The sequence below is a fragment of the Macrotis lagotis genome, chromosome X, assembly GCF_037893015.1.
Source record: "Macrotis lagotis isolate mMagLag1 chromosome X, bilby.v1.9.chrom.fasta, whole genome shotgun sequence".
Lineage (NCBI taxonomy): Eukaryota > Metazoa > Chordata > Mammalia > Peramelemorphia > Peramelidae > Macrotis > Macrotis lagotis.
Window position 1 is genome coordinate 464516894 of NC_133666.1, and position 25365 is coordinate 464542258.

Consider the following 25365-nt stretch of genomic DNA (forward strand, 5'->3'; position numbering starts at 1 on the left):
AGCCTAGGCGTGCCTACTGGACTATTTTTAATTTTCATTTGAGTCACTGACAATAATTACTTCTTTGGAGATTCTGTTGACCCATGATTTGTAGTTTTATAGTATCACTAGAAAAATACAGTTTTCATTTGAAATTTTTTTTTAATTTGAGATAAGCTTTGGATTATTAAACAAGGTGCAGTTTCCCATATCCAATCCAGAATACTCTCCTACTTAAGTCCTATCTTCAAGTATCTGTCCAAAATAAATATGGAGCAACTCAGTGGATTTGCCATTCATTTCATTCAATTATGTCATTCATTCATTTCAGTCTGGACACTCCTAATTCACTTATTTCTTAATTATTTCTCCACTTACAGTGAAGAGTGAGAATTCTCTTGCAGCCCATTTCTACCAGGATTATAACTGTATAGCTGTTAGATGGTATGTGGAGTCAGGAAGACGTGAATTCAAAAACAGCCTCAGATACTTACTACCTGTGTGACCCTGGGTTAGGTAAGGTTGAACTCTTGGCTGATCATGGCCTTTCTCAATTTATTCCTCTTGATGTGAAAATACCTTCATCTTTTGGAAATTTGAATCATCCCAAGAGTCAGTGAAATCTGTCCTTGATTTCATTCCTAATTAAACCTTCCCCATTCCACACCCATGGTAGTGCAAGATTGCTTACCATACTACTGTGTATTGAAAATGTCGTTCAGTCGTGTCTTCTTGACTCCATTTTGGAACTTCTTGCAAAGATACTGAAGTGTTTTGTCATCTCCTTCTCCAGCTCATTTTATAGGTGACAGACAAACAGGGTTAAATGACTTACCCGGGGTCATACAGCTTAGCATCTGAGACAAGATTTGAACTCAGAAAAATTAGTCTTCTTGATTCTATGCCTAACAGTCTATCCATTCTGTCATCTTGCAGCCCATTTCTACCAGGATTATAACTGTAGAGCTGTTAGATTGTATGTGGAGTCAGAAAGACATGAATTCTAATCCAGCCTCAGATACTTAATATCTATATGACCCTGGGCAAATTGCTTAACCTCTGTTAACCTCAACTATAAAAATAAAGATAATAGCACCTGCTTCCCAGTGTTGTGAGAATCGAATGAGATATTTGTAAAGTGGTTAGCATAGTCTGACAGTAGGTGCTTAAGGCATAGTTCCTACTTAGAAATTAGAAGACAAACTTAATGTTATTTCTAGGCAAAGTGAATGGAGATCCAAACTGAACTCTAATTCATATAGTCGTCCACATGATGTGGTGATAGAATCATGTTTCATCTGCAGCTTTTTAAGTCAAGTAGTATAGAAAGACTAAACAAATCTCTCTAACTTCATTGTCAAAGGGAGAATAAAGGCCCAGGACCCAACACATTCTCCATTGCTTTGTGTACATGCAGAAAGAAATACATTTACCTAAGCTATTAACTGGTGGTTGGAAGAACGAAATTCAAAGACACAATTTTCAAAATAAGGAAACGATTTAGAACCATGAATTCAAAATAGAAGGAATAAAAGAAACAACTGAAGAAATGTATGCTTGTCAGAATCCTTTTATGTGTTTATGTGAGTCTGTGTTTACAGCAATAATTTTGCTAATATCAACCCAAGATGTACTTTTCTATTGGAGTAAAGAAAGAAGTGTTCAGCCTTCTAAGGCATAAGTAGTCTCCCCCATGTTTAAAGTGGCAAACTGGAAACTTTCCAAGCTATCAACAAGCTACAGAGAAAAATGGATTTTGACTTTCAGGGATGTATTTTAAAGGAGACTAAGTTGAGCAGCTCCATTGTCTCTGTCAGCTTGACTGATAACAGAGTAATAAGTAAGACTCCATTCTCTTCTACAGGAAAAAAAAAGTTTCCTCAGTCCAGTCCTAGTATAGAATCTTTGCTTTCTGTCACAGGATCTCTTCTATGCCTAATACATCAGACCCAGGAGCAGAATTTCCAGACCCCATTCTCCCTTTACTGCATGTTTCCATAGAAACCCAAATAGAAAGGCCACCTGCAGTGCAAAGTGAGAATTCTCTTGTGTATTTCTGTCGGGGGTCCATCAGTGGACAACTGCAAATGTCAGGTTCCCTATTTAGTGGCTGAGGTTAGTCACCTTTGGGTTGCTCCAGGTTCCATGCCTCAAAATGCAGGGAGCATCCCTCTAACCAAAACTTGTCCTTAGCTTGACATTCTGACATGCAAGTGGAATGGAATCTCAGTTACAAATTTCACTTCTGTCAACCAAGAGACTGACAAAGTAGGATGATGTAGGTACTACCAAAGGTTTCAGAAAACATGAAAAGGGGCACCTCAAGAGCCTTGTAATACAATGACTTCTTTCATCAAAAACTGGGATTAATAGTCTCCAAATGAAATTAAAATTTAATCTAAAACCATTCTGGCCTGAAAAAATGATTTATTACAAATGGAGGTAAGTACTTTCCTTCATCTAATAAGAAAAAAGTATTTTCCCCAAACTTGCAAGGTATAAGTGGTTTTCAGCTAAGTTAATAGCAGCACAGCTAGAGTTAACAGGTAACTATATCTGAGAAAGAATCAATGAAGCTTTGGAAACTAAAATTTAAAACTGCTTCTTTGGTAAAGTAATGTATTTATGTGGCATTTTTTTTCATTTTCTAGGTTTTCAAATTATACTGGCTTTCTATAAGAAAATGAGCTGATTAAGGAAAACAACCTCATTTTGTGAGGGAGGGAAGTTGACAATTAAGGAAATTCTAATTTGTTGCTATTGCCAACACTGTTGTCATGCAGTATTTTTCTGGGCAAAGAGAAAATTAGGTCAGTTTTGGAAGAATGATGTTGAACTAAGAGATACATAGGAAAGACTTCAGCCTCTTTGTTCCCCCTTAATATAGCTTTGCTTGCAAGGGGGGTGGGGAAAGGGGGAGTCTATTCAAGATTATGTTGCAACCATCTTCTGCCCTCTGCTGGAATTTTAATGATGCTGATAATTTTTCCTTGACAGAAACATGAAATTTATGAAAAATGAAAGCATGAGCATTGTCTTTATTATACATTGTGGTATTTCATTTATTTTTTTTAAAAAACTCAATATACAATAAAATGGAATGCTGTCAAGTAATCAGTAGGAAAAAATACTTATTGTAAACAGTGATTAAGGAAAATTTGCTTAGAGATCCAATAAACTCTATAAACGTGAGACAACTTAGTATAGAGGTATTTGTTGTACAAGTGGTTTTAGTTTTAAACACAAATCTGAAACTTCCTAGAAACATCTGACCTGAGTTGGAAAGTAAAAGTGAAATAAGAGTTCTAGGGTTCACAATTACATTTCCCTTTGATTAAAATATTATAAAATGCTCCCCAACCAGCTATTTCATTTGGAATTTAGAGCTCAGTGCCAGGGCAGGAATGAGGAAAGACTCCATGGATGTCAAAGGCTTTGCTGAAGTCAATGGCTTCCACTTGTTGACCCTTAATCAACGTGAGCTTTCTCATACAGCCATGGAAGGGGGTTCGACTGCTTAGACAGTTTTGCTTTGTATCAGCTGTTTAGAAAAGAAGAGGAGACAAATTTTGTCAGATTTTGCTGAAATGCAGAAAATTGAAAATGATACAAAATAAAATTAATCATTAGTCAAGGGATTAATTCATTCAAATCATAACCAGCCCCCAATACTCATTGCCTCCTTTAGTAATAACACAAGGATTTTGGAATTCTGAATGAGATCATTTATGCAAAGTGCTTTGTAAATTTTAAGGTGTTATTTATAAATGTTAGTTATTATTGTTAACAACCTATATAGAATATATTCTCATCCACAGAAGATGATTTGGGGACAAAGAGCTTTTCTTAGAACTCAAGTTGTAATTTGAGTCAGATTTAGCTTAGTTAAGAGAACCTCTAACATGCAACACATAAGGAAAATAATAATGCTTTTGAACTAACAACTAACTCATTTTATTCAATGAAGATTTATTTCCTCTGTGAAAGAGACAGCAACCCAGGATGAAAAGACAAGTACAAAAAGATTACTCCCTTTCTTAAAAGAGCTTAATTCTACTGGGGAGAATCATAGGATTGAGAAGGATCTTTAAATCCATCTAGTTCAATTCCCTCATTTAACACATAAAGCAGCTAAGGACCAGGCTTACCCAAGGTCCTAGTGATAGGGTCCTTTACTTCTACTTGCGACATACTGCCTCAAGATACAACAAATACACCAAGAAAATACTATCAGAGTATGGGGTCATGTATCAAAATAATAGCAGAGGAAAGGCCTCATGTATAAAGTAGAACCTTAGAAAGCCAAGAATTTTACATGGGAAAGGTATATTCCAGATGTGGGGGATCGCCTGTGTAACGGGGTATAGCATCAACAGCTAGCAGGTCAATTCCCCCACATTAGAGACTATGTGAAGTTCTTGAAGCCAAGGGAGACAAGGAAATCAGTGAGGTAGGATAGGTAGATAGAATAAGAAAATAAGGTCCAGTACAGAATCTAGTAGTAGTGATTAATGATACTGTTTCATGTCTATCATGTCCTTCTTTTGCCAGGCTCAATGAGTTCATTTCCAAAAGGAAAAGACATCTAGAATGCCATACATAAACATTCAACATAAAAACTCACAATGCTTTTTAATCATAGTTCCTGATTTAGTGCTTGAGCAATTTCTTATGTTTCATGTCATGATTTGCATTTGGTAGACTGAATTATTTTCATCTCCCCCAAATACCCAAGTTATAACCAGAATTATGTTTATTCGCCTAAGAGAACCAGCTTGCTACTGTTCAAATGACACATGAGGTCTGAAAACACCTATCAACACAGCAGTTTATAGCCTCTATTTTAACAGTTGCTTTTAACAGTTTTAATGTAGTATAAATCAGCATGGGCAATACTACTTTGATGTTGGATTTTGAAAAAAGTGATAAAGATGGTGGACACTCATATATACATCCTACTCATTCTCAGAGGAGATTTATGGAAACTGGAAGCGGTTGTGTTTCCCATGAAAAGTCCTTTATTTAGGAATAGAATTCCCCAATCTAACCCCATTATTAAGTTATCCCCACCAAGGGTGTATACATACTGATAAAATATTTAACAATCATCTCTCTGGATAAAATGTAGTCACAACATAATTTTAAGTATAATCTACATCATTAACATCTTTTCCATCATTTTCTTATATCTAGATAATCTAGACTTGCACTATTTACCAATTTCCAAAGAGTAAATGCTTACACTGAAAATTTAACAATCACGTTTGAGAGCCTATACAAGCTGGCTCCAGCATATACCACTGCCTCAAGGAAGAAGAATCCCCAGAAAGACCCAGGATTGTTTCCCCTGGGGAAATATCTCCTTGAGAACTTGTAGCCTGAGTGTTAACAGTTATTAATATCAAGGAATTCTCCAGAAGAGCTCTCTCAATGGGAAGATATGGAATGCTTTATGGATGAGTGGATGTTGGAAGTAGGTTCCAACCTCCTTCCTTCCACCATACTATCATGTCTCTCCCCAACCTGAAGAAACCATTGCTACTAATGATGGAGTCAGAATCATGTCTCTTATTGATAGACTAAAATGCACTTGGGTCTCTTGGGTTATCTCCATGCTTGGAGGATGGAAGATAGGATGGGAGCTAAGGAAGGAGAGAATATAGTCATCAAATCTACAGATTTCCCTTGAGCAGCAGAGACCCTGCTGGGGAGCACAGGCCCTACACAATTATCCACTTCCTTACTCTGGAAGTAGGAAGATCAGCTTGGAGGGGTATTCGTTTTGGTCCCCCAACTTCTATCAATTCAACTTCTAAAGTCCAACTTTGGAAACTTAAGAAAATTATCATCACTGACTGATAGAAAAAAAATTGGAAAAAATCAGTTCCAATTCAATTAAACAGACATTTATGTAAAAACCAACTATGCGAAAGGTACTAGACATAAAAAGTCAATATACAAATGATCCTTGCCTTCAAGCAGCCTTTTTCAAGAAATAAAAAACAATGTTCTACCTTGATAGTCCCTCATCTTCATTTTAATTTAATATTTATTTTCTCCAATTATATTATAAAAACAATTTTTTAATGTTTGTTCTAAATTTTTGAGCTCTCTCTTCTCCCCTACCTCATTGAGAAGGTAAGCAATTTGATATAGGTTATTGATGAAACTTTATTTTTTACTGACAGCTAGGTGATGCAGTGGCTAGCATGCTGGACCCAGATTCTAGGACACCCAAGTTCAAATCCCAACTCATTTGCTTACTAGCTGTGTGTTTGCCTCAGTTTCTTCATCTGTAAAACTGGGGTAATGCATTCCAGGGTAGTTGTGAAGATCAAATGAGATCATAATTATAAAGTGCCCAGCACAATTCCTGACATTTAATAAATGCCATATAAATTTTAACTATTATTGCTGTTATCTGTAATATCTACCTCCCAGAGTTGAGATGATCAAATAAGATATTCATAAAGTATTTTGAAAATTTTAAAAGGCTACAAAAATGCTAATTATTATTATTATTGCATCCATATATAAGCAAACACACTAATTTGAAGAAGAAGGAAGGGAGGAAAAGAGAGAAAAACAACTGGAAGGATCAGAAAAGGCTTAAGGAAGGAGTTAGCACTTGAATTAAGCCCTGAAGGAAGAACAAAAGTAGATGATTGCTACATAGTACTTTGAGGTTTGAAAAATTAAAAAAAAGCCTTTATATAGATTCTTTCATTTGAATCTTCTCAACAATTCTACCATGTAAGTATCCCTTTTTATTAATATTACCACTTTATCAAAAAGTAAACAGACTTAGAAGGGACTTCCCCTTGGTCTTATAACTACTGAGAAGCAGGATGGAACCAAGGTTTCAGTGACTCCATAAGTAGTAGCCCATTCCCCATACCACTCTGCCTTTAAAAATAAAAGGCAAGTTCATCAAGCACTAAGGAATGAAACAGCTTGGCCAAGGTCACAATCTAACATGTTATTGATAAATAAATGAAAACAACTGATGATAAGCTCATTAAGTTGTAGAATAATGGGAAACTGGAAAACCTGCCATTCTGGAGGAATGGATGGGATCCAAAAAGATCTCAACAGACTAGAACGATATGCAAAAATCCATTTAGGAAAAAAAAAATATAGCTGTCTTCAAGTATTTGAATAGCTGTCATTTGGAAGAAGAATTAAGAACTTGTTCTGCTTAGCATCAGAGGACAGAATTAGGAGCAAAAAGTAAAGTACAAAGGGGCAAATTTAGGCTTATTTCAAATAAAAATTTAACAATGAGAGTCATCCAAGAATGGAATGATCTAACTTGGGTAGTAATAGGTTCCCCACCAAAGTCCATAAACAAAAGCTGAATGACTGCTTATTGGCTACTTGTTAAGGAGGAATTTTTAACAATTTTTTAAAGTAAAACATTGAAAAGCAAAATGTGATGGTCTAAAGGAAGACAATTAAGATGGCAAAGGAATTTGAAACTGTGTCCTATGAGAATGAACTGAAGAAACTAATAAATTTTAGTTTTGAAAAGCCTTGGGCTGAAAATGGGGTGGCATGATATATTCTAATATAGTCTAATAACTGACAGTAAATAAACACTCCAAAGGGTAGAACTAGGAGCAGATATAGGTTCAATGTAATGAAGAACATACAAACTGTCCAAAAGTAGAATAGTCCACTTTGGAAAGTAGTTTCTCATCCATGGAGATCTTCAAGTTGATACCCTTTTTTGGAAACATTGAAGAGAAGATTCCTATTGAAATATAGGTAGCACTAGAAAACTTCTGAAGCTCTTCCAACTCTGAGATTCAGTAATTTCCAGTGGTGGAGTTGGGACATGTCTCTTGACTACCATACCATATAAGCTGAACTAATTGGTTCACTTTTATGTCAAATAATACCTAATGTCAAATAGTTACCTAATGGTTTATTTATTAGCATATACTGTTTGAAATTCTTTCTAGGACACCTGTGTACTTTAAATAGTAATTTTCAGAAATGAATCATAAAGAGTCAGGAATATGTTGTGCAAGAAGAATTTGTAAATGAATCTTCCAATTACACATCCCCTAGGGCAGATTCTTTCTCTAACTTAGATCTGGAATTTAAAAAAAAATGTTTTCAGTATGGTATTTAGTTAGTAGCACCTAGTCAATTCAGGATGCTTCTTCATACAAAAAAAAATTGGACACATTTTTTTTTAAAGGAAAGGAGTCATGTTTGAAATATGGCTAAATAAATGCACCATTAACAAATCATCATCACTATAGAGAGGCTGCTGGACCACAGCAGGCTCAGTCTAGATGACTGAATTTATGTGAAAGTTATAAATAATTATGAATTTCCAGGAAGATTACATACTTATTATGGGTATTTAAGGATGATTTTTGGAGATGTATCGAAGAAGCTGCTCCCTTTATAGAATTTTATGAAGGGACAGAGGAAAAGATCTCTAAATCACCACATAAAATATTTCAATGCTATCTGATTCAGATGATATTGTGCCATTAATAATGATGATGATGATGTTTCTCCTCCATTCTCAAAGAAGACCATGACATCAGGGGAGGTGATGTCATGACAAGCACATAAATTGGATTTGAGTGAGGGGGTAATGTGCTAAGTCACCAGCCTCACTTTCTCCTCCAGAGCCATCTGGATCCAGTGGGCAGATATAAATGAGGACAACTGGAGATGGCCCTGGATGGGAGGCAGTATGTGTTAAGTGACTTGCCCAAGGTCACACAATTAGTAAGTGTCAAGTGTCTGAGACTGGATTTGAACTCCTATCCTTCTGTCTCTAAGGTCATTGCTCTATACACTGCACTACCTAGCTTCCCCATATATATATTTTCTGAGTACATGTGTATGTGTACATGTGTGTAAATCCCCTGTGGTTTCTATTTTTCTCTCCATCATCTCTCTCTTATCAACTTTCATTTATTTATACCATCTCTATGCCAATAACTTACAGATCTGCATATTTAGTGCCAGTCTCTCTCTCAAGGTTTAGTATCAAATCACCAACTCCCTAATGAATAACATTATAAAAACATTTCAACTTCAATGTATTCAAAAATCAATCTGTTACCTTTCTTGTTCATCCTGGATATCCAACTAGCTGTAAAATCTTGTTGCTTCTACCTCTAATCCCTCTGATGAGAGATGGTTATAACCAAAAATATGTACCGTATGGAAAAACTGATGATTCTGGACAACAGACTGCATATAAAATAGGTATTCAAAAGAGGAACCTATAATGCTTTTGTTTATTTTGTTCCCAACATAACAAGTATAGTATCCATATTAAATGTCATCAAACCTAAAAACTGATGTGGGTACCATAAAACATAAATATTTTAATAACTAGTTACTTTTATTGGTTTCTCCTGCAATAATATCATATGAATAAACATACATATAGACTTTTTTTAAATAAAAAGAAGATAATAAAGGCCATACATACCGGGATATCCCCCAACATATATGGGATTGTTGGTGTCTGCAGATGTGGATTGAGTATATGGGCTTTCAGCAGGAATGGCAGTTCCATCCACAATTAAAACAATCCGGTGTTTGCTCTTGTGGGCTTGAAGCTTGTGCCACTTTCCATCACAAAGGCTTCTTGCAGATTTGGGTTCATATGTAGCTGTAATCCTACCAGCTCCATTGTTGACATGGAATGAAACCTGAGCAAACAACCAAGAGATAAGTAAAAATTGGGATAAATCACTTTCTTTGTTATTGTCCAGTCATTTTCAATTATACCTCCATTATGCCACTTAAGGTTTTCTGGGAAAAAAATACTGGAGTGGTTTGCCATTTCCTTCTCCAGATCATTTTATAGATGAGGAGCTAAGGCAAACAGATTTGCCCAGGGTTCCACAACTACTAAGTGTCTGAAGTCACATTTGAACTCAGCAGCATCCTGGTTTCAAGCCCAATATTCTATGCCACCTATCCGTTGAAAGAAGATAAAAACATGCATAATCCTTTACTGAAGGTGAAAACTGTGTTTGAAATAAAATATTCAGTCATGAAAAAAGTACTTGTAAAACGATTCTGCTTCTGTGCCCTCTCCAAATTAAAAAAAGGCAATGGTTACTGCTATGAAAATGAATCCTAGTCAGAGTGTCTGAAGGCAATCATGTCCTGCTAGTTCACTGCAGGCAGAAGTTGCTTTGAAATGATTGAGATTGTCTGGTTATGTGTATCTGGAGAGGGGAGCTAATTCATCCCTATATTGGCTCATATCCTGTGTGAATTTTTTAGCCTGAAATAGAACCCTCAATTTTATGTATAAAGACTTGATTTGAATTGATTCAGGGCTACTACTAGTCTGCAAATAATGTTATCCATCAAAGTCTTAGTAATAGGCTATTCTTGGAAAATGTATAATTAGAATGTTCACAATATACACAAAATAAGGGCTGGATTTTTATCTTCAACTTCATGAGCATTAGTACCTTTGCATCAGGAACTGAAAAACTAAAAGAAGGTTCATCATGAAGGTTGACTGAATGAAGAGAAGACACCTAGGAATGGGCCTTCACTAACTTGTTATTCCTTTAAACCAGAAGAGGTTAATTTTCTGAGAAGTTAAAGGCTATTTATGGTGTCATTCTTTTTTTTCCCCAAGGCAATTGGGTTAAGTAAGTTGCCTAAGGTCACACAGCTAGGTTATTTTTAAATGCCTGAAGCCCAATTTGAACTCAGGTCCTCCTGATTCCAGGGCAGGTGCTCTATCCACTGCATCACCTAGCTGCCCCCATGGTACCATTCTAATAAGTACAATCTTTTAAATGGACACTTAACTCGTTTTTTCTCCCTACCATTCCCCTCTAATCGATCCCTTTTCTTCCTCTGACATCTCTCTTCCTTTCACATTTTTCCTCCATCTTTAAACTTTTTCATTTCTTCTGTATTAACTTAACCTTTTTTACATATTGTAACTCAAAAGTTGAACATACAATTTCTGATGTTAGTCTTATATTTCCTAAATGGTAGAGACTTTATATTCACAGGACTTATTAGTAAGGTGCTTTGTACTAAATACTTATAGTGAACTATAGTGAATTGTATTCTTCCTTCTCCCCTCAGTAGTTATAGATTTGCTAACACCAACTGAAAACTTCCAGTTATTGAGAGGTTTAAAAATATGATTTTTCTCTAGAAGAAGGTCCTTACCAGTTGTATAACTTCAGATAATCCATTTAACCTCTCTAAACTAAAGGATTTTCATTTCTATAATGAGACTATTAATAATATATGGAGATCAAATGAGTTAATGTATAGAGGATTTCTTTGTAGTTATAAAATACTCAATGAATGTGAGTTATGACCATTGTTATCTCATTATCATTATGGAAGCAGCATGCTTAATTAAATAACATGCAGCAACACTTGCCCCTTTCATGATTATTATAGCATGGAATGTGAAAAAAACACATTGTTCATCCTATATGTCAAGTATATAGAGTAAATGATGATTTTTTTTAGGTTTTTACAAAGCAAATGGGGTTAAAGTGGCTTGCCCAAGGTCACACAGCTAGGTAGTTATTAAGTGTCTGAGGCCAGATTTAAAGTCAGGTCCTCCTGACTCCAGGGCCGGTGCTCTATCCACTGCGGCACCTAGTTGCCCTGGAAATGATGATTTTATATAAGAGTACATCCTTTCACTACATAGAAAAACTCATTTTAATTATCTTATTTTTGTGGGTTTAGATATTTAACTATATATTAAAACCAGTAAAATATTTGCTTTTCAAATCTAAGAATAAATCATCTTTCTTTAGCAGATATATATTACTGTAATAAGGGTTCATGCTATTTATAAACAAAAGTAAATATACTACTGTTGTAACTGAAATTGTCCAAATTTTTATCCCTAATATTTATGTGAACTTACAAACTTAGCAAGAGTCAGGAAGCAATAAGTAGCATGTACCAGGCAAGTCAAACCAGCACTTCCCTATGGTGACAGCCCAGTTCCATGAAAATATAGAGCCTTAGGAAGCGTAATTCTTCCAACAATACTGCCCACAAGCACCATCTTGGGAAACAACCCCTCTGGAAAGGCAGCCTGGATTGTTAATGGTATTCCTCTGTTTATTAATCTTAGTTAATTTTATTGTACATACAAAATAAATTGTAGAATTTGTTTCAGCAAATGCAGGCTATCTATGAAATGGAACTTGTTTAGAATAGAACAGAACATGCAAGTTCTAATAACTAGGAACTCATTAGAGCTCTAAAGTCTTTATTTTCTTTAGTTTTTTTTTTGCAAGTCAAATGGTGTTAAGTGGCTTGCCCAAGGCCACACAGCTAGATAATTATTATGTGTCTGAGGCCAGATTTGAACTTAGGTACCTCCTGACTCCAAGCCCGGTTCTCTATCCACTGCACCACCTAGCCACCCCTACAGTCTTTATTTTCAATGTGCCCTATGGTGCCTTGATTATTGCCATGATTATCATAAAAGTTAAATCATACACAATATTTGTCACCAACTATATTATTTGCCAGGCACTGTGCTAGGTGTTAGGGACACAAATGCAAGGAATGAAACAATTCTTCCTCTCAAGTAGCTTACATTCTAATGGAGAGGCAGAGACTTATTTCCCTTCGATTACTATCATATAGCCTAAAATGTTCTTTGGTAATAAATGTATGATATTCTTCACTCCCTCTTTCCTTCTAAAGAATTTCATTTATCAGGCAAGAAAAGATGTCTTGCCTTCAATTTGATCAAAAAAACAGTAAATTGGGGTAGGAAGTGTGAACTTCACTAAAAAGAATTTAGAGGTGTCTAGAGTCTTACAAATCTAATAAAAAATGTCTTTATGCTGTAAAAGACCGTATAGGGAAAAATCAGTTACATCTATCTAGCAGAGTGAATTCCAACTATAGAACAAAGAAATAGCAGTAGAGATTTCAGGAATGCACCAGAGACAAAGTCCAAAATTAGAAACATCAATAAGATCCAGGATCTTAGATATCCATTCCCCCAAAATACAAAGTATGGGTTATGAGCAAGGTCAGAGTTCAATAAAGAAGAGAAATTTGATTTCTATTCTATTAATATGAAATTGTTGATGACCTGAATTTCATGAATTGTGGTCAGTGAGTATCATAGAAGAATGCTGATTTTTGAAAAAAGGTAAACCTGTACAAACTAATGCAACTAACATAGGGAAGTGGTTGAATAAGAAAAGCAATATGTATCAATTTTCTCATGTAAGGATTTGATATCCAAGAGATATAAACAATTAACATAAACTTACACACGTTTATATATATATTTATATATATATACACACACACATATGTGTGTGCGTATATGCACACGTGTTATATATGTAAATCAAAAAGTCACTCAATAGTTATCAGTAGTCTGAGATATAAACAAACAGTTCTTAACAGGAGAATTGGAAACCATTAGCAACCATATGAAAGAATGTTCTTGGGTGGCTAGGTGGTGTAGTGGATAAAGCACTGGCCCTGGAGTCAGGAGTACCTGGGTTCAAATCTGGTCTCAGACACTTAATAATTACCTGGCTGTGTGGCCTTGGGCAAGCCACTTAACCCCATTGCCTAGCAAAAAAAAAATGAAAGAATGTTCCAAATCACTAATAAGAGAAACGCAAATCAAAACAACACTGAGATTTCACCTCATGCTCAGCAAATTGGTAAAAATGACAAAAGAGGGAAGCAGTTGATATTGAAGGGATTATGGTAGGATTAGGTGCATTAGTGTATTGTTGCTGGAGATGTTAATCAGTACAACCATTTTAGAAAACAATCTGAAATTTGAAAGTGACTACAATGTCCCTATCCAAGGAGTTCATTATAAAAAAAAAACCTTACATCAAAATATTTATAACAACACTGTTTGTGGTTATTAAGAAGTGAAATGAAGTAAATAGTTTATGAAAATCTTTTTCTTTCTCATATCTATACCAAGAATATCCTTGAAATAAAATGGAGATTATTATCATAATGATTTTTATAAGGAGGGTATATATTCTACCACTTTTTCCACATTTCTTTACTACTATACCTTTCCAAATATTTGAAAATCAACACCTCAAAATCTTAAAAATTATCTTCTCTAGCATAGACATCCTCTATTTATACTTGTTCTACTCCAAACACTAATGCTATCCTCTTAGTGTTCCTTAGGGCTCTTTGTACCTCCTCATGTAATATTTTGGATACTATTATATTAGAGCCTAAACATGGTGACTCTATTTTCATTGTTGGAGAAAATGACTTGTTTTCAATTGAAATCTTTGCAGAGTTTTTCCTTTTTTCACCTGTTTGTTGTCTACCCTCCAGTGTTATACTTAAATGTTCTTGTGATGATCTGACTTTTTTGGCTCTTTTCCCAAGTTTTCAGGTAACTTGTTTTTCCTTCCTTTACTCTTTGCTGTTTTATGATTATAATCTTTCACTATTCCCTATAAGATTTTACAAATGATATTTTAACTGGGTATGGTCATTGGCTGTCTTGAATTTTATTTGGCAAGGATATTTTGGTCTTCCTGTATTTAGAATGCTTTTTTTTTTCATTCCTATTCACTTATTTGTCCTGGATCATTTGTGGTAAACTGTGGTGTACTTCCCTCTACCAAACACCCAAGTCTTGACCTTCTAATAGTATCATTAAGTCAGGAACTGTGCTTTTTTTATTTTAAATGAACTATAAAACTTTTAAAAATATCTATTATTTAAAATTAAACTTTTTCCCCTTCAGGAGTTAAGATAATCAATATTGGCTGTATATGTTCTTGCTACTACTGACTACTCTGTTACTGTTATTAGAATAAAAGCATCATAAAGAAAACAGGTACTTACCTTGCCATTTACCATCTCTATTCCAATAGCATCCACTTTGGTACTACTAATTCCAAGGAGAACACCATTCATTGCAGAGGTACGAAACTCTAGTGTAATGTTGACATCTGATCGAACTTTGTAGCCCTCTTTGACTGGAAACAAATATAAAAGTTATCTTGGAATGAGATATAAGGAATGTAGAGTGTAAAATATAGCTTAGTGAATAAAGAAATATCTTGGTTTGCTTTGCTGAATGTCAGGGTATTTTTAAACATTCATTTATACTATAACAATAATAACAGCTAGCATTTATTCAGTTTTACAAACATCATTATCTTTTTTATCTTCATAACAATACTGGCAGATAGATGATTTAACTCTCCCTCCCCCCAACTATTTTTACAGATGAGGAAAGAGAGAAGTTAAGTGACTTGTCCAGGATCTGAGGCTAGATTTGAATTCAAGTCTTCCTGACTTCCAGGTCTAGCATTTGATCCACTGCACCAACTAGGCTGACTAGTAAAAACATAGTAAAAACTAGTAAAAACATCTCAATATTTAATCTCATGACCTTACTGCTTCTAGATTTATTAAATAAATATTATACTGTTATAAACATGCAACAGATATGGAAATGAGAGTTAGAGAAGGGAATCTTTCATCTTTACACATAGAAACGTCTGGTGCTTTCTATAAGTTCCTTGCTTTGAATATTCAAATACTTGAACACCCCTTTGCCTTAAAAAAGAATTAATTTATGTCACCCCCTCAATGATTTAAACAAAATCAATTTGATTTTACTAAAATTTACATAATGCTAATTTTTATACTGAGATCTAAAATGTACAAGGCAATTATGTGATGATATCCAACCTTAAGGAACATACATTCTTAGGCAGCATGGAAGTACAAGATCTACTTTTTGTGGATCAGGATTTTAAAAGTCAAGATTAATTGTTTATTTTCTTTCAAAGTAAGAGTGGAAATAGTGACTTGGACTCACATTTTTTTGTGTACCCTTGGGGTAGATGCCTTCATCAGTTATCTCCCTTCTTTCTTTTATTTTCAAATTTTCCTTCTCAAATGGGGTATCCTTCCCTTGTCTATAAACTTGCTCAGATCTCAAACCTAGAAATGCCTTTAATCTCCTCTCCTATCTTTCTACTACTTTTCCTGACTAAATTTAGTTTCAATTCAGCATAAGTCCTTATTCAACAAAATATTGCGAGTGACATATTCATTGCCAGATCCAGTGGCATTTTCTAAGTCTTCATTCTCTTGTGATGGCTTTTCATCATTTGCCACTGCTCTTTTAAAATCAGTTCTTCATCTATACAATATCCTTTAGCCTCTATTATATTGTAATCTGTTGGTTTTCTTCCAGTTCTGGGAATACTTCTTTTATTTTTTTTTTCCCCCAATCTTTTGCTTCTTCAGCCTTGGCTCTCTACTTCTCTCTTCACACTTTCTTTCTGAATGATTTTACCTACTCTAACAGATTCAAGTATCATCTCTCTTTAGATAACACCAGAATTCTTTACTCCAGCCTTTACTCTCTAATGAATTCATGTCTACAAATTGCATAATCTTTTTAACTTTTCCTCCTAGCTATCCTGATAGCATTTCAAATTTAACATATCAAAAGATAATCTCATCATATTCTTAAGAGAAAGGTACTAAGGAACTAAGGTACCTTTCTACTAAGACACTAAGTAGAAGTCATAATGCTGCTGCCAGTCTTACTTTGAAAGGAGGTATGTTTAATTTTGCCTTTTTTTAATCCTGATCTACAAAAAAGTAAAACTACTTCTGAGCTGCCTAAGAATAGAAATTCTTTAAAATTGGACCTTATTACATAATTGTTTTGAAGAATACCTTGCACATTTTGTATTCTCAGTATAAAAATTAGCATTATGTAAATTTTTGCAAAATCAATTTAGCAAAATCAACAGGAGTGACATGAATCAATTTCAGTCATCCTTCCTTTCGGACTCCCACCATTTCCTCTCTGCCACCCCTCAGATATACGACCTAAAAAATTTGATGTCCTCTTTGACTCTTCTCATATTTATTCAGCTACAAAAGTCCTTCAGAATCCCTTTTGCTTCTGTCCTCTTTTTTCTTTTCCTATTGTCACTATCCTAGTTCCATTCCCTCTCACCAAGATTATTTCAAGGGAATTCTACCTAGTCTCTCTAGAGACTCTTCCTCAAATCCATTCTTAATGCAGATTAACCTTTCTAAAGCACAAGTCAGTTTGTGTTATTCCATTGCTCAAAATTCTTAAGTAGATGAGATGCTCCCTGAATACACACTTCACTGCCTTTCCTTAGTGACTTTGGTTATATACTATTTCCCTTATGAAATCCTACCTACATATCTTTTAAGGCCCAGCTCAAAATGCTCCCTACTTGATAATATTTCTTCTGATATTTTTTTTCTCTGAACTTTCTTACCAGTTTATAATATCTGATGTGCTTATCACATTCTATTTTACTGTGGGGTAGTCACTCAACTTCCATGGACCTCAGTTTTTCCATCTTTAATAAGAGAGGATTGAACTAGTTGATCTCTAAGAAGACTTAAGTCGTAGTTATTTATATATAGACTTTAGAGCTAGAAGGAACTTCATATAAATTACCCCATCTCATTTTACAGATTTCTCCCACCTGTACTAAAGATACTGTGTATCTCTGCATCTTCCTCACTATTTTGTATTAACCTCTCTCAGCAGGTTAATAAATGATTAATTAAATAGACTATTACTTACCAAGTGCAATATATCCACTTCCTTCAAAGAAAGTACCTTCCTGTGCCATTGTATAGCATTTAGTTACAGAAGAAGCAGAGATTGGGTTGTTTTTATCGAGCTGTTTGCCATTAATCATCACCTCCCCAATGCAGGCAGGAATACCATGGGTAATCTAAACCAAAAGAAATATGATAGTATGTGAACCAGATTAAAAGCGAAACCTCTATGAAACTGTCACATGGCATTGCTGATTAGTGTGGAACCTAAAGATAACAGTGAATATTTATGATGCTTATATACTATAAAAGGTTCTGTATTTATTTCAATTAATTATTGTGAAAGGAATGTGGAGTACATGGGGCTAAAGCAGTATAAATTACAAAAGAACTTCTGTTTTCTGAGTTTTGGTCAAATTGTTTACTCTGTCATCAAAATCACCAGTAGTTTAGTTTTAGTAACTAATAAGACTAGTTAGAATTTAGGGTATAGTTACAAGACAGCAATTAGTAAACATCTTTTATAAATCTAGGTATCTTCTGAGACAATTTAAAGGAATTGAAAAATAAAGTTTTCAAAAGAGCTTTTCAGATCTGGGCTATGAGGAAAAATTTCCTATGCAAAATGAACCTAGATACATCAATGACATGATTAGAGAAGACTTCTTACATTTCCAATATTCTTGGCTCTATAATTTAATGGAAGGCCTCCAAGGTAAAATTTTCCTTCCACATCTAAGGTATTTCCATCTCCTATGGTGGTCACCATGGTTGACTCTTGTCCATCTATTGTGATGAAGCCCTTTCTTTTGATATATTCTGTTTTCACCTGAAATTTAAACAAAATCTATAATTTATAAAAAATCTGAGCAAACATCAACCTCTTTCTTATGACAACAGCAATAATTCCTCACTGCATTCACAACACAGAAACAGCAAACTACAATAAATAAGGAGGAAAGAACTCTAACTTATAATCAGAGATATAAAAACTAGGATAATGTCACTTTTCATTTTGTTTTATTATGTCCCTATCATATGGGGAAGGTCTCTACTGGGAGTAAGGGGTAAGGGGGTGGAGGGACTCTTTGTCTATCTTTGCTTAATCCCAGTGGGTTCATTGTGGAATATGATTATAAGCCTAGGTGCCCCTGTTAATGCCTTAAGCGAAGAGACCTCAAAAGGTCCCGTTGAATCAGACAAGTAAGTCCACCTCTTTGGATACTCACTGGAAAAGATCACGGGGCAGCAAGTAGAGGGAGTAATGAATCAATTACAATTCAATATGAGGCACAGAGAATGGAGAGTTAGGTAAATAGAATAGGAGAAAGAGGTACAGCATAAGGAGGACAGAGAAAAAGGAGAGGGTCATAGAGTCACTTAATTGTAGATCAGAATTTTGGGATCACTCAGGCAGCATGGAACCATTACAAGTAGAGGATTACTTGATGGATGGTTTTTTGGGGTCTCATTCTTATAAGGTTAGAATGAGGGTGTGATTTAACTCTTCTATCTTGGTCTTGGCACATCAGCATATCAATATTATCTCAAAGTCATCATTGACAGGTTAAAGAATTATTAAATTTGCATAACATTGTGCATGTCTAGAACTTATCTATAGCTTACAGACAGAGGGATTATTCTTGGGACCAAGGGGTCCCAATTGGGATCTAGCTGTCTTCTTCAAATTATACACATAGACTCTAGATGTGGTCTTAATAATTTAGGAGCATTTTGAGATTGTGGCAGCTCTATTCATATTTCTTAATTCCTAATTTCTATTTCCTATTTATTGTATCCTTATATTGGCTACTTCTATATTTACTAAATTAATTGGTAGGGTAGTTGGAAAGATCATAACAAGACACAATATCAATACACAGTGGTAAGATATTTGGTAACTTTTCTAAAATACTAATGTATCTAATGTCCATTTTTCATCTAGAATATTAGCAACACCAAAAAAATACAATAGTAATTGCTAGCATTTATTTTATAGCTACTAGTCAGCCACTAGAATAAAACATTAAGTTTATAAATATTATCCAATTTGGTCCTCACATTAATCCTAAGAGGTAAGAGTTATTATGATCCCAATTTTACACTTGAGAAAACCAAAGATAGACAGAAGTTAAGGGACTTGCCCAAGGTCACAGAGATAGTAAATAACTGAGTTTGAATTTGAACTCAGGTTCAGGACCCTATTGTACCTAGTAGCCTCAGTATCATGGACAAACTACAAAATCAATCAGAAAAAGAGGGATTCAGGGTTGGGAGAGGTTTTTGAGTGAAGGAGACACTTGATATTACTACCAATGACATTAGATTATGAGAACCTTATTTAGCAGATCCCCCTCCCCAAATTCCCCTGATGAGCTCTTCCATGGCACAATGAACACATTAGGCAGCTTAAATCCTTTTAAGTTTTTCAATTGATATTCAATCTGATCAATATCATTGCATTACACTATTAAAAAAAAAGCAAAAGAAAAAAATTCCTTAGCATAAGAACTTTTTAACCAGCCCTTAGATTGTAAACTCTTTGAGGCCTGAAACTATTTTTTCTTTTCTTGTAATCCCAACACATATCCCCAAGGCCTGATACATAATAGGAGCTTAATAAATGCTTATTTACTGACTGACAGTCCAGTTCCTTTCAGAATAATAAAAAATTTCCAATTATTATATTCTATTTAAAATTTTCCTTATTTCAAGGCACAATTTTCTTTTTTTTTTTTTTTTTTTTGATTTTTGCATGTCAGTGGGGTTAAGTGACTTGTCCAAGAAAGGACAGCTAAATAAACATTAGGATTCAGAGCATGGATTTGAATTCAGATCCTCCTGATTCCAGGGCCATTATTTTATTTGCTTTGCCACCTAGCTGCTTCCTGAGGTTCTAATTTTTTAATCACTTTGCACAAATCTCAGAATTAAAAAAGGTGGGGTTTTTCCCTATTCAGTCTATCATAAACATTCTATTTTTATTTTATACATGTATCTTAAGAGAACAGAGATACAGTTTCTAAGTTCAATTAATAGTATTAACTGAACAAAAGGTACTCATTTTAAAAAAGTTGTATATTTGTAAGTTGTATGTTTACAATTTATCAATTCCTTTTTAATTGATTTTATTTTTTCAAAAACATGTTATGAAATTTTTTCAACATTCATTCTTATACATATGAATATTTTTAAGTTGCACAATTTCCTTCCCTCTCCCTTCCCACCCCCCTCTCCTCAACAGCAAATAGGTTAATATTGTACATACTTATTTGTGGTAAACATGTTTACAGATTAGTCATGGGAGGAATATAGGGGTGTTGGACTTCCATATGTATGTGAAAGGAAATTGTTATTTTACATTACAAAGACTAGGGTCTTCCCATATTGGTGCCTATGTGCAGGTATGGGAATATAAAACAAGAGACTTAGCCTCAACCTGACCAAAACCTGAGATTAGATCAGGTTAGCCCCACTTATTTCTGAGTTAACCTAGGTTCCATGTCCTTCTCCTTTGCTCATGCTCAAGGAAATTACTGTTCCCTCCCATATGCTCATTAGTATAATGAACAGGGTGGGGAAAAACATATGGAGGTGATTGTACCAATTAAATTGTGACCTTGGTCAATGATGGGCACAAAGGGGGAGGAACAAGACTTTCAAAGGGCATATAAGATCCATCCTTGCTGTGATTCAGGGCCCCTCTTCCTTTGAGAGAGGTGTTCCTTTTGTTAAGATATCTTAATAAAAGCCATTTTAATCATTCTAGACAAAGTATTTATGAGCCACTGAGAACAATTTGGGGTCTCATTCATGATTTAATTTAAACCCTTTCAATATTTTCCTAGAAGAATGCAACAAAATAGCATGTACATATGGCTTGATTTCAAGCATATTTCTTGGTGTTCTTTGTGGAGAAATATCTCAGATTTCTGAGAAGACTGGCTTGGACTAGGAGTCTAGTAATTAAAATGTCTGGAGGTAAAAGTTGTGGTAAGGGGTGGGGGATGATCCTTAAGGTGGAAAGGGGGTGGCTGGAACTGCCTTACCCTGGCTAAGAAGTCCTCCTACTGGGCTGTGACCCAAAGGAGAGGCCAGAGGATTAGAGGATAATAGGGTACCTTGAAATGGGGAGAGGGGAGTTGGGGTTCTCTCTCCAGGAATTTCTCCAAAATTTAAAGCCCAAAATGGGGACTTGGGAGGCCAAGGAGCCTTGTGCTTGGAAACCATAAAGAATCCAATTGGATCCAATATGGTGCATGAATGAGTGAGTGTGTTCCTCTGTGTGTGTGTGTGTGTGTGTGTGTGTGTGTGTGTGTGTGTGTGTGTGTGTATGTATTCATATGTTCTGTCCTGTAGAAATGGTCTGGGATATCCCTAGTCTTGGGGTATTTCTTGGTCTGGAGACTCAACTTAAGTTTTAAACTATGGGAGGGGGCAAGGATTTAAGTCAAGGACTTTTGGAAAGTAGAGGGGAGGAGGAAGTAAAATCTTCAGCTCCTGGCACCTCCCTCTTGAGATTAGCCCCCTTCCCCACTGAGCTTGTGGCAATGTTTGGAACTAGAGAGGAAGGGGAGGTTCTTAAAGAGAAAAAATTGTGGAGCGGGAAAATTGAGAAGTTATATGAGGGAAGATTTCTTACTCTTTTGGCTGTCTGGGAAAGGCCCTGTGCTTTTTCCCTCAGTTGGGAGAAAGGGGTGGGGGATTGTACATGTGGTTTGATTCTACCACCTCCCCTTTTCATTAAGATTTTTTTTTTTGCAAGGCAAATGGGGTTAAGTGGCTTGCCCAAGGCCACACAGCTAGGTAATTATTAAGTGTCTGAGACCAGATTTGAACCCAGGTACTCCTGACTCCAAGGCTGGTGCTTTATCCACTACCCCACCTAGCCGCCCCCATTAAGATTTTAACTGTAAACCGAGAACTGGAAGGGTGCCCCACCAGTGGAGGAAGAGAGAGGGGGAGGCAGGAGACTTCAAGTGTTTAGATTTAAAGGGGAAACAGCCACAGATGAGGTGGTATGGTTGGGAAAAAGAAAGTAAAGACCAAGTTTTTTGAAAGGAAATCCATGTTTTCTTAATGCCTCTGCTCTTATCACATACTCCTCACCCTCACTCTGTTTTTAAAATTAATCCATTTCTGAAATGGATTTTGGGTTATCACTTTGAGGGGTATTAGTGTTTTAAAGACTGACAAAACTTTTTGTGCAGAATGGAAGTAATTGTGCAACCTATATTTTTTTATCTAGAGTATGTCTATGTAAGTTAAATCTTGGGACTATTGAATCACCTTTGAGTTCAAGGTATTGTGAAGTTCTGTAGCAATTGGGATTTATTGAATGTAAGCAAATTTGGGAATCTATATATGTTACCAAGAAGAGAAATATATAATTATGTTATCAGGATTATTTGCTGATTTCTTTTGGGCAGAAGAAAATAGTGTAGAGGAAAGAGTTTTGTAAAGGTATTTATATTAAAGCTAATTATGATAATAATTGTATTATTTTGGATGGAGTTTTAGAATATAAGTGATGAATTCTCTCTCTAAAGCTTTTATAAAGCAAACTAAATGAATTGAAGTTTCATCTTATGATTTAGTCCTTTGCTATTAGATTAACCATTACATAAATAAAAAAAGTTTTAAATGTATTGTATGTATGAGATTGAATTCTTGGAGGATCTGGATAAAGAAGCTTGGAAAACAAAAATGTAAAAGACGTTGGAATATTCGTTTTGCTTTTGTTCTAAGGGAATAAGATGTTAGCATAAGAATCTTATGTTTAATGTAAATTAATAGTATGTTTAATTTTAAAGAAGTTAAGCTTGTGGACTTCTCTCATGATAACTGCAGACAGCTGATCTTGGTGGGGGTGGGAGGGAAGCTCTGGACAAACCTCAATTATATGACTGCCCCTGTAAGGTAACCTATTGAGAAGTAAGATGTATTTATCAATTATGTGATATACTTTTCTAAGTGCAAAGAGATTATGTTTATAATTATTTTATTACCTGATATAATTAACACTTGATTGTCCTGAAGGGGTAATAAGAGAAAAATAAAAAATTGTGACCCCTTCTGGGATCCCTGAAATTTTTAAACTATGTATTCAACTTGGTATAGATCTGTAGGTTTATGTATAATGTAATAACGAAAAGATTGCTTTGTAAAATCTAGTAATTGATGTGGTACTCTCATTGCTGTTTTGTTACAATGGAATTAATAACACATGTTGGAAAATTTTAAATCATCTTGTTCTAATGGTTTGAAATGATTCTGAAAGTAATGATTTGTCTGTTAAGCATGGCTAGTAGGTAAATATGTGTAATGTATAGAAATTTTCCAGATTTATATATATAAATTGGGATTAATGTGGTTATAAATATCCCAAAACTGCTTTGAAGTAAAAGCACCTATGTAATATGAGAAAGATAAAAAATAATTGTGATAATTTGAGATTTCTCTGTGGCAATCTCTAGCTAATTGTTATGTGAGAATTCAGGAAATGATTGAAAATCTTCTAGCCAACGGAAGTTTAGTAATTGTATAATATAGCAGGCTAGGAGGGGTCTTTAGCCAAGAAGTATCAGACACACCATTTTTGTATAGGAAAAGAGAAAGATGGGATAGAACCAATATGGTTTCAGACAAGGCAATAGAGGTCTGGAGATCAGAGGCCTTGCACAAAGAGATAGAAGATGAGGTGTATAGGGCCAGTCATAGTTAGAACTCCTGGTTTTAGCAAGGACCTAGGAAGGATACTCAAAGCTTTGGGTAGGGGATTCATTATTTAGCATACCATCAAGACTATAATTGGATTAGTGAATTGGACTCACTTGGAGTTCCAATTAAGGTAAAATTACTGTTTTAGATCATAGGATTTTTTTTTTAGTTTTTGCAAGGCAAATGGGGTTAAGTGGCTTGCCCAAGGCCACACAGCTAGGTAGCTAGGTAATTATTAAGTGTCTGAGATCGGATTTGAACTCAGGTACTCCTGACTTCAAGGCCGATGCTTTATCCACTACACCACCTAGCCACCCCAATCATAGGATTTTTAATTTATTTTCTTTTATGTCTGATACCAGGATTGATCAGCAAAAGGAAATGCTAGTGGATCAATGTGATACTAGAGGCTGGAGCCAAGAAAGCCAGTGGGCTGAAGATTTCAGGTGGCAGGGATGAACAGTTGAAGGGCAGCTTTTCAGAATGATCTGAGGTTGGACCCTCTCTGACTTGATTTCCCAAATGTGACATTTAGATAATGTCTTACTTGATTAAATCTGGCCTAATCTAAGACATTTGACTAACCACATTACCTCTGTATGAACACTGACATTCAAATATTATGTCTATAAAGGAATTTTCCTTTGCTGTCCTAGATCTTTATAGTAAGCTACTTTGAGCAAACCAGATAAAGAAGTTTTAGGTTAATTGGATTTAATAGTCAGATAGATTAGGTGGTGATTCTGGCACTTGTCAGTTATATGTTTAGATTAGGATCAAGATCCCATAATTTTTAAGATAAAAGGGATATTTAGATAAGAAGAAAGGGAAATTTTTAGGATAATTTCAGCTTTAAGGTAGTTTAAGGAAAGGAATGTGAGTCAGTTAAGTATATTAGGAAAAAGGAAACCTGTGGTATATTTGGAAATATATTGCAAAAAAATTTAATTCTGGCTAAGGATGAGCAAAAGGTCAAGATTGGTTTTTATTTTTAAGACATATGCTGAGTACTCTTGGTACTAAGATGATTGTCAAATGTGTATGTTACAAGCTTAAGTTAATTTGGTAATGTTCAGTGAA

At 35.0% G+C, this 25365-nt stretch overlaps 1 protein-coding gene across 2 annotated transcripts in view; it reads right to left on the minus strand.

Moving 5' to 3' along the window:
* Positions 1 to 3010: 3010 nt before the first annotated feature.
* Positions 3011 to 25365, minus strand: part of LAMA1 (laminin subunit alpha 1) — a 207847-nt gene continuing 185492 nt past the window's right edge. For both annotated transcript variants that reach the window (XM_074201152.1, XM_074201153.1), the window contains exons 59-63: positions 18236 to 18394; positions 17588 to 17741; positions 14836 to 14969; positions 9446 to 9668; positions 3011 to 3520 (exon numbers count right to left, since the gene is read on the minus strand). In XM_074201152.1, coding sequence (XP_074057253.1) covers positions 3360 to 3520; positions 9446 to 9668; positions 14836 to 14969; positions 17588 to 17741; positions 18236 to 18394 — 831 coding nt within the window. In that variant the 3' untranslated portion in view covers positions 3011 to 3359. The remainder of the gene's footprint in view (positions 3521 to 9445; positions 9669 to 14835; positions 14970 to 17587; positions 17742 to 18235; positions 18395 to 25365) is intronic.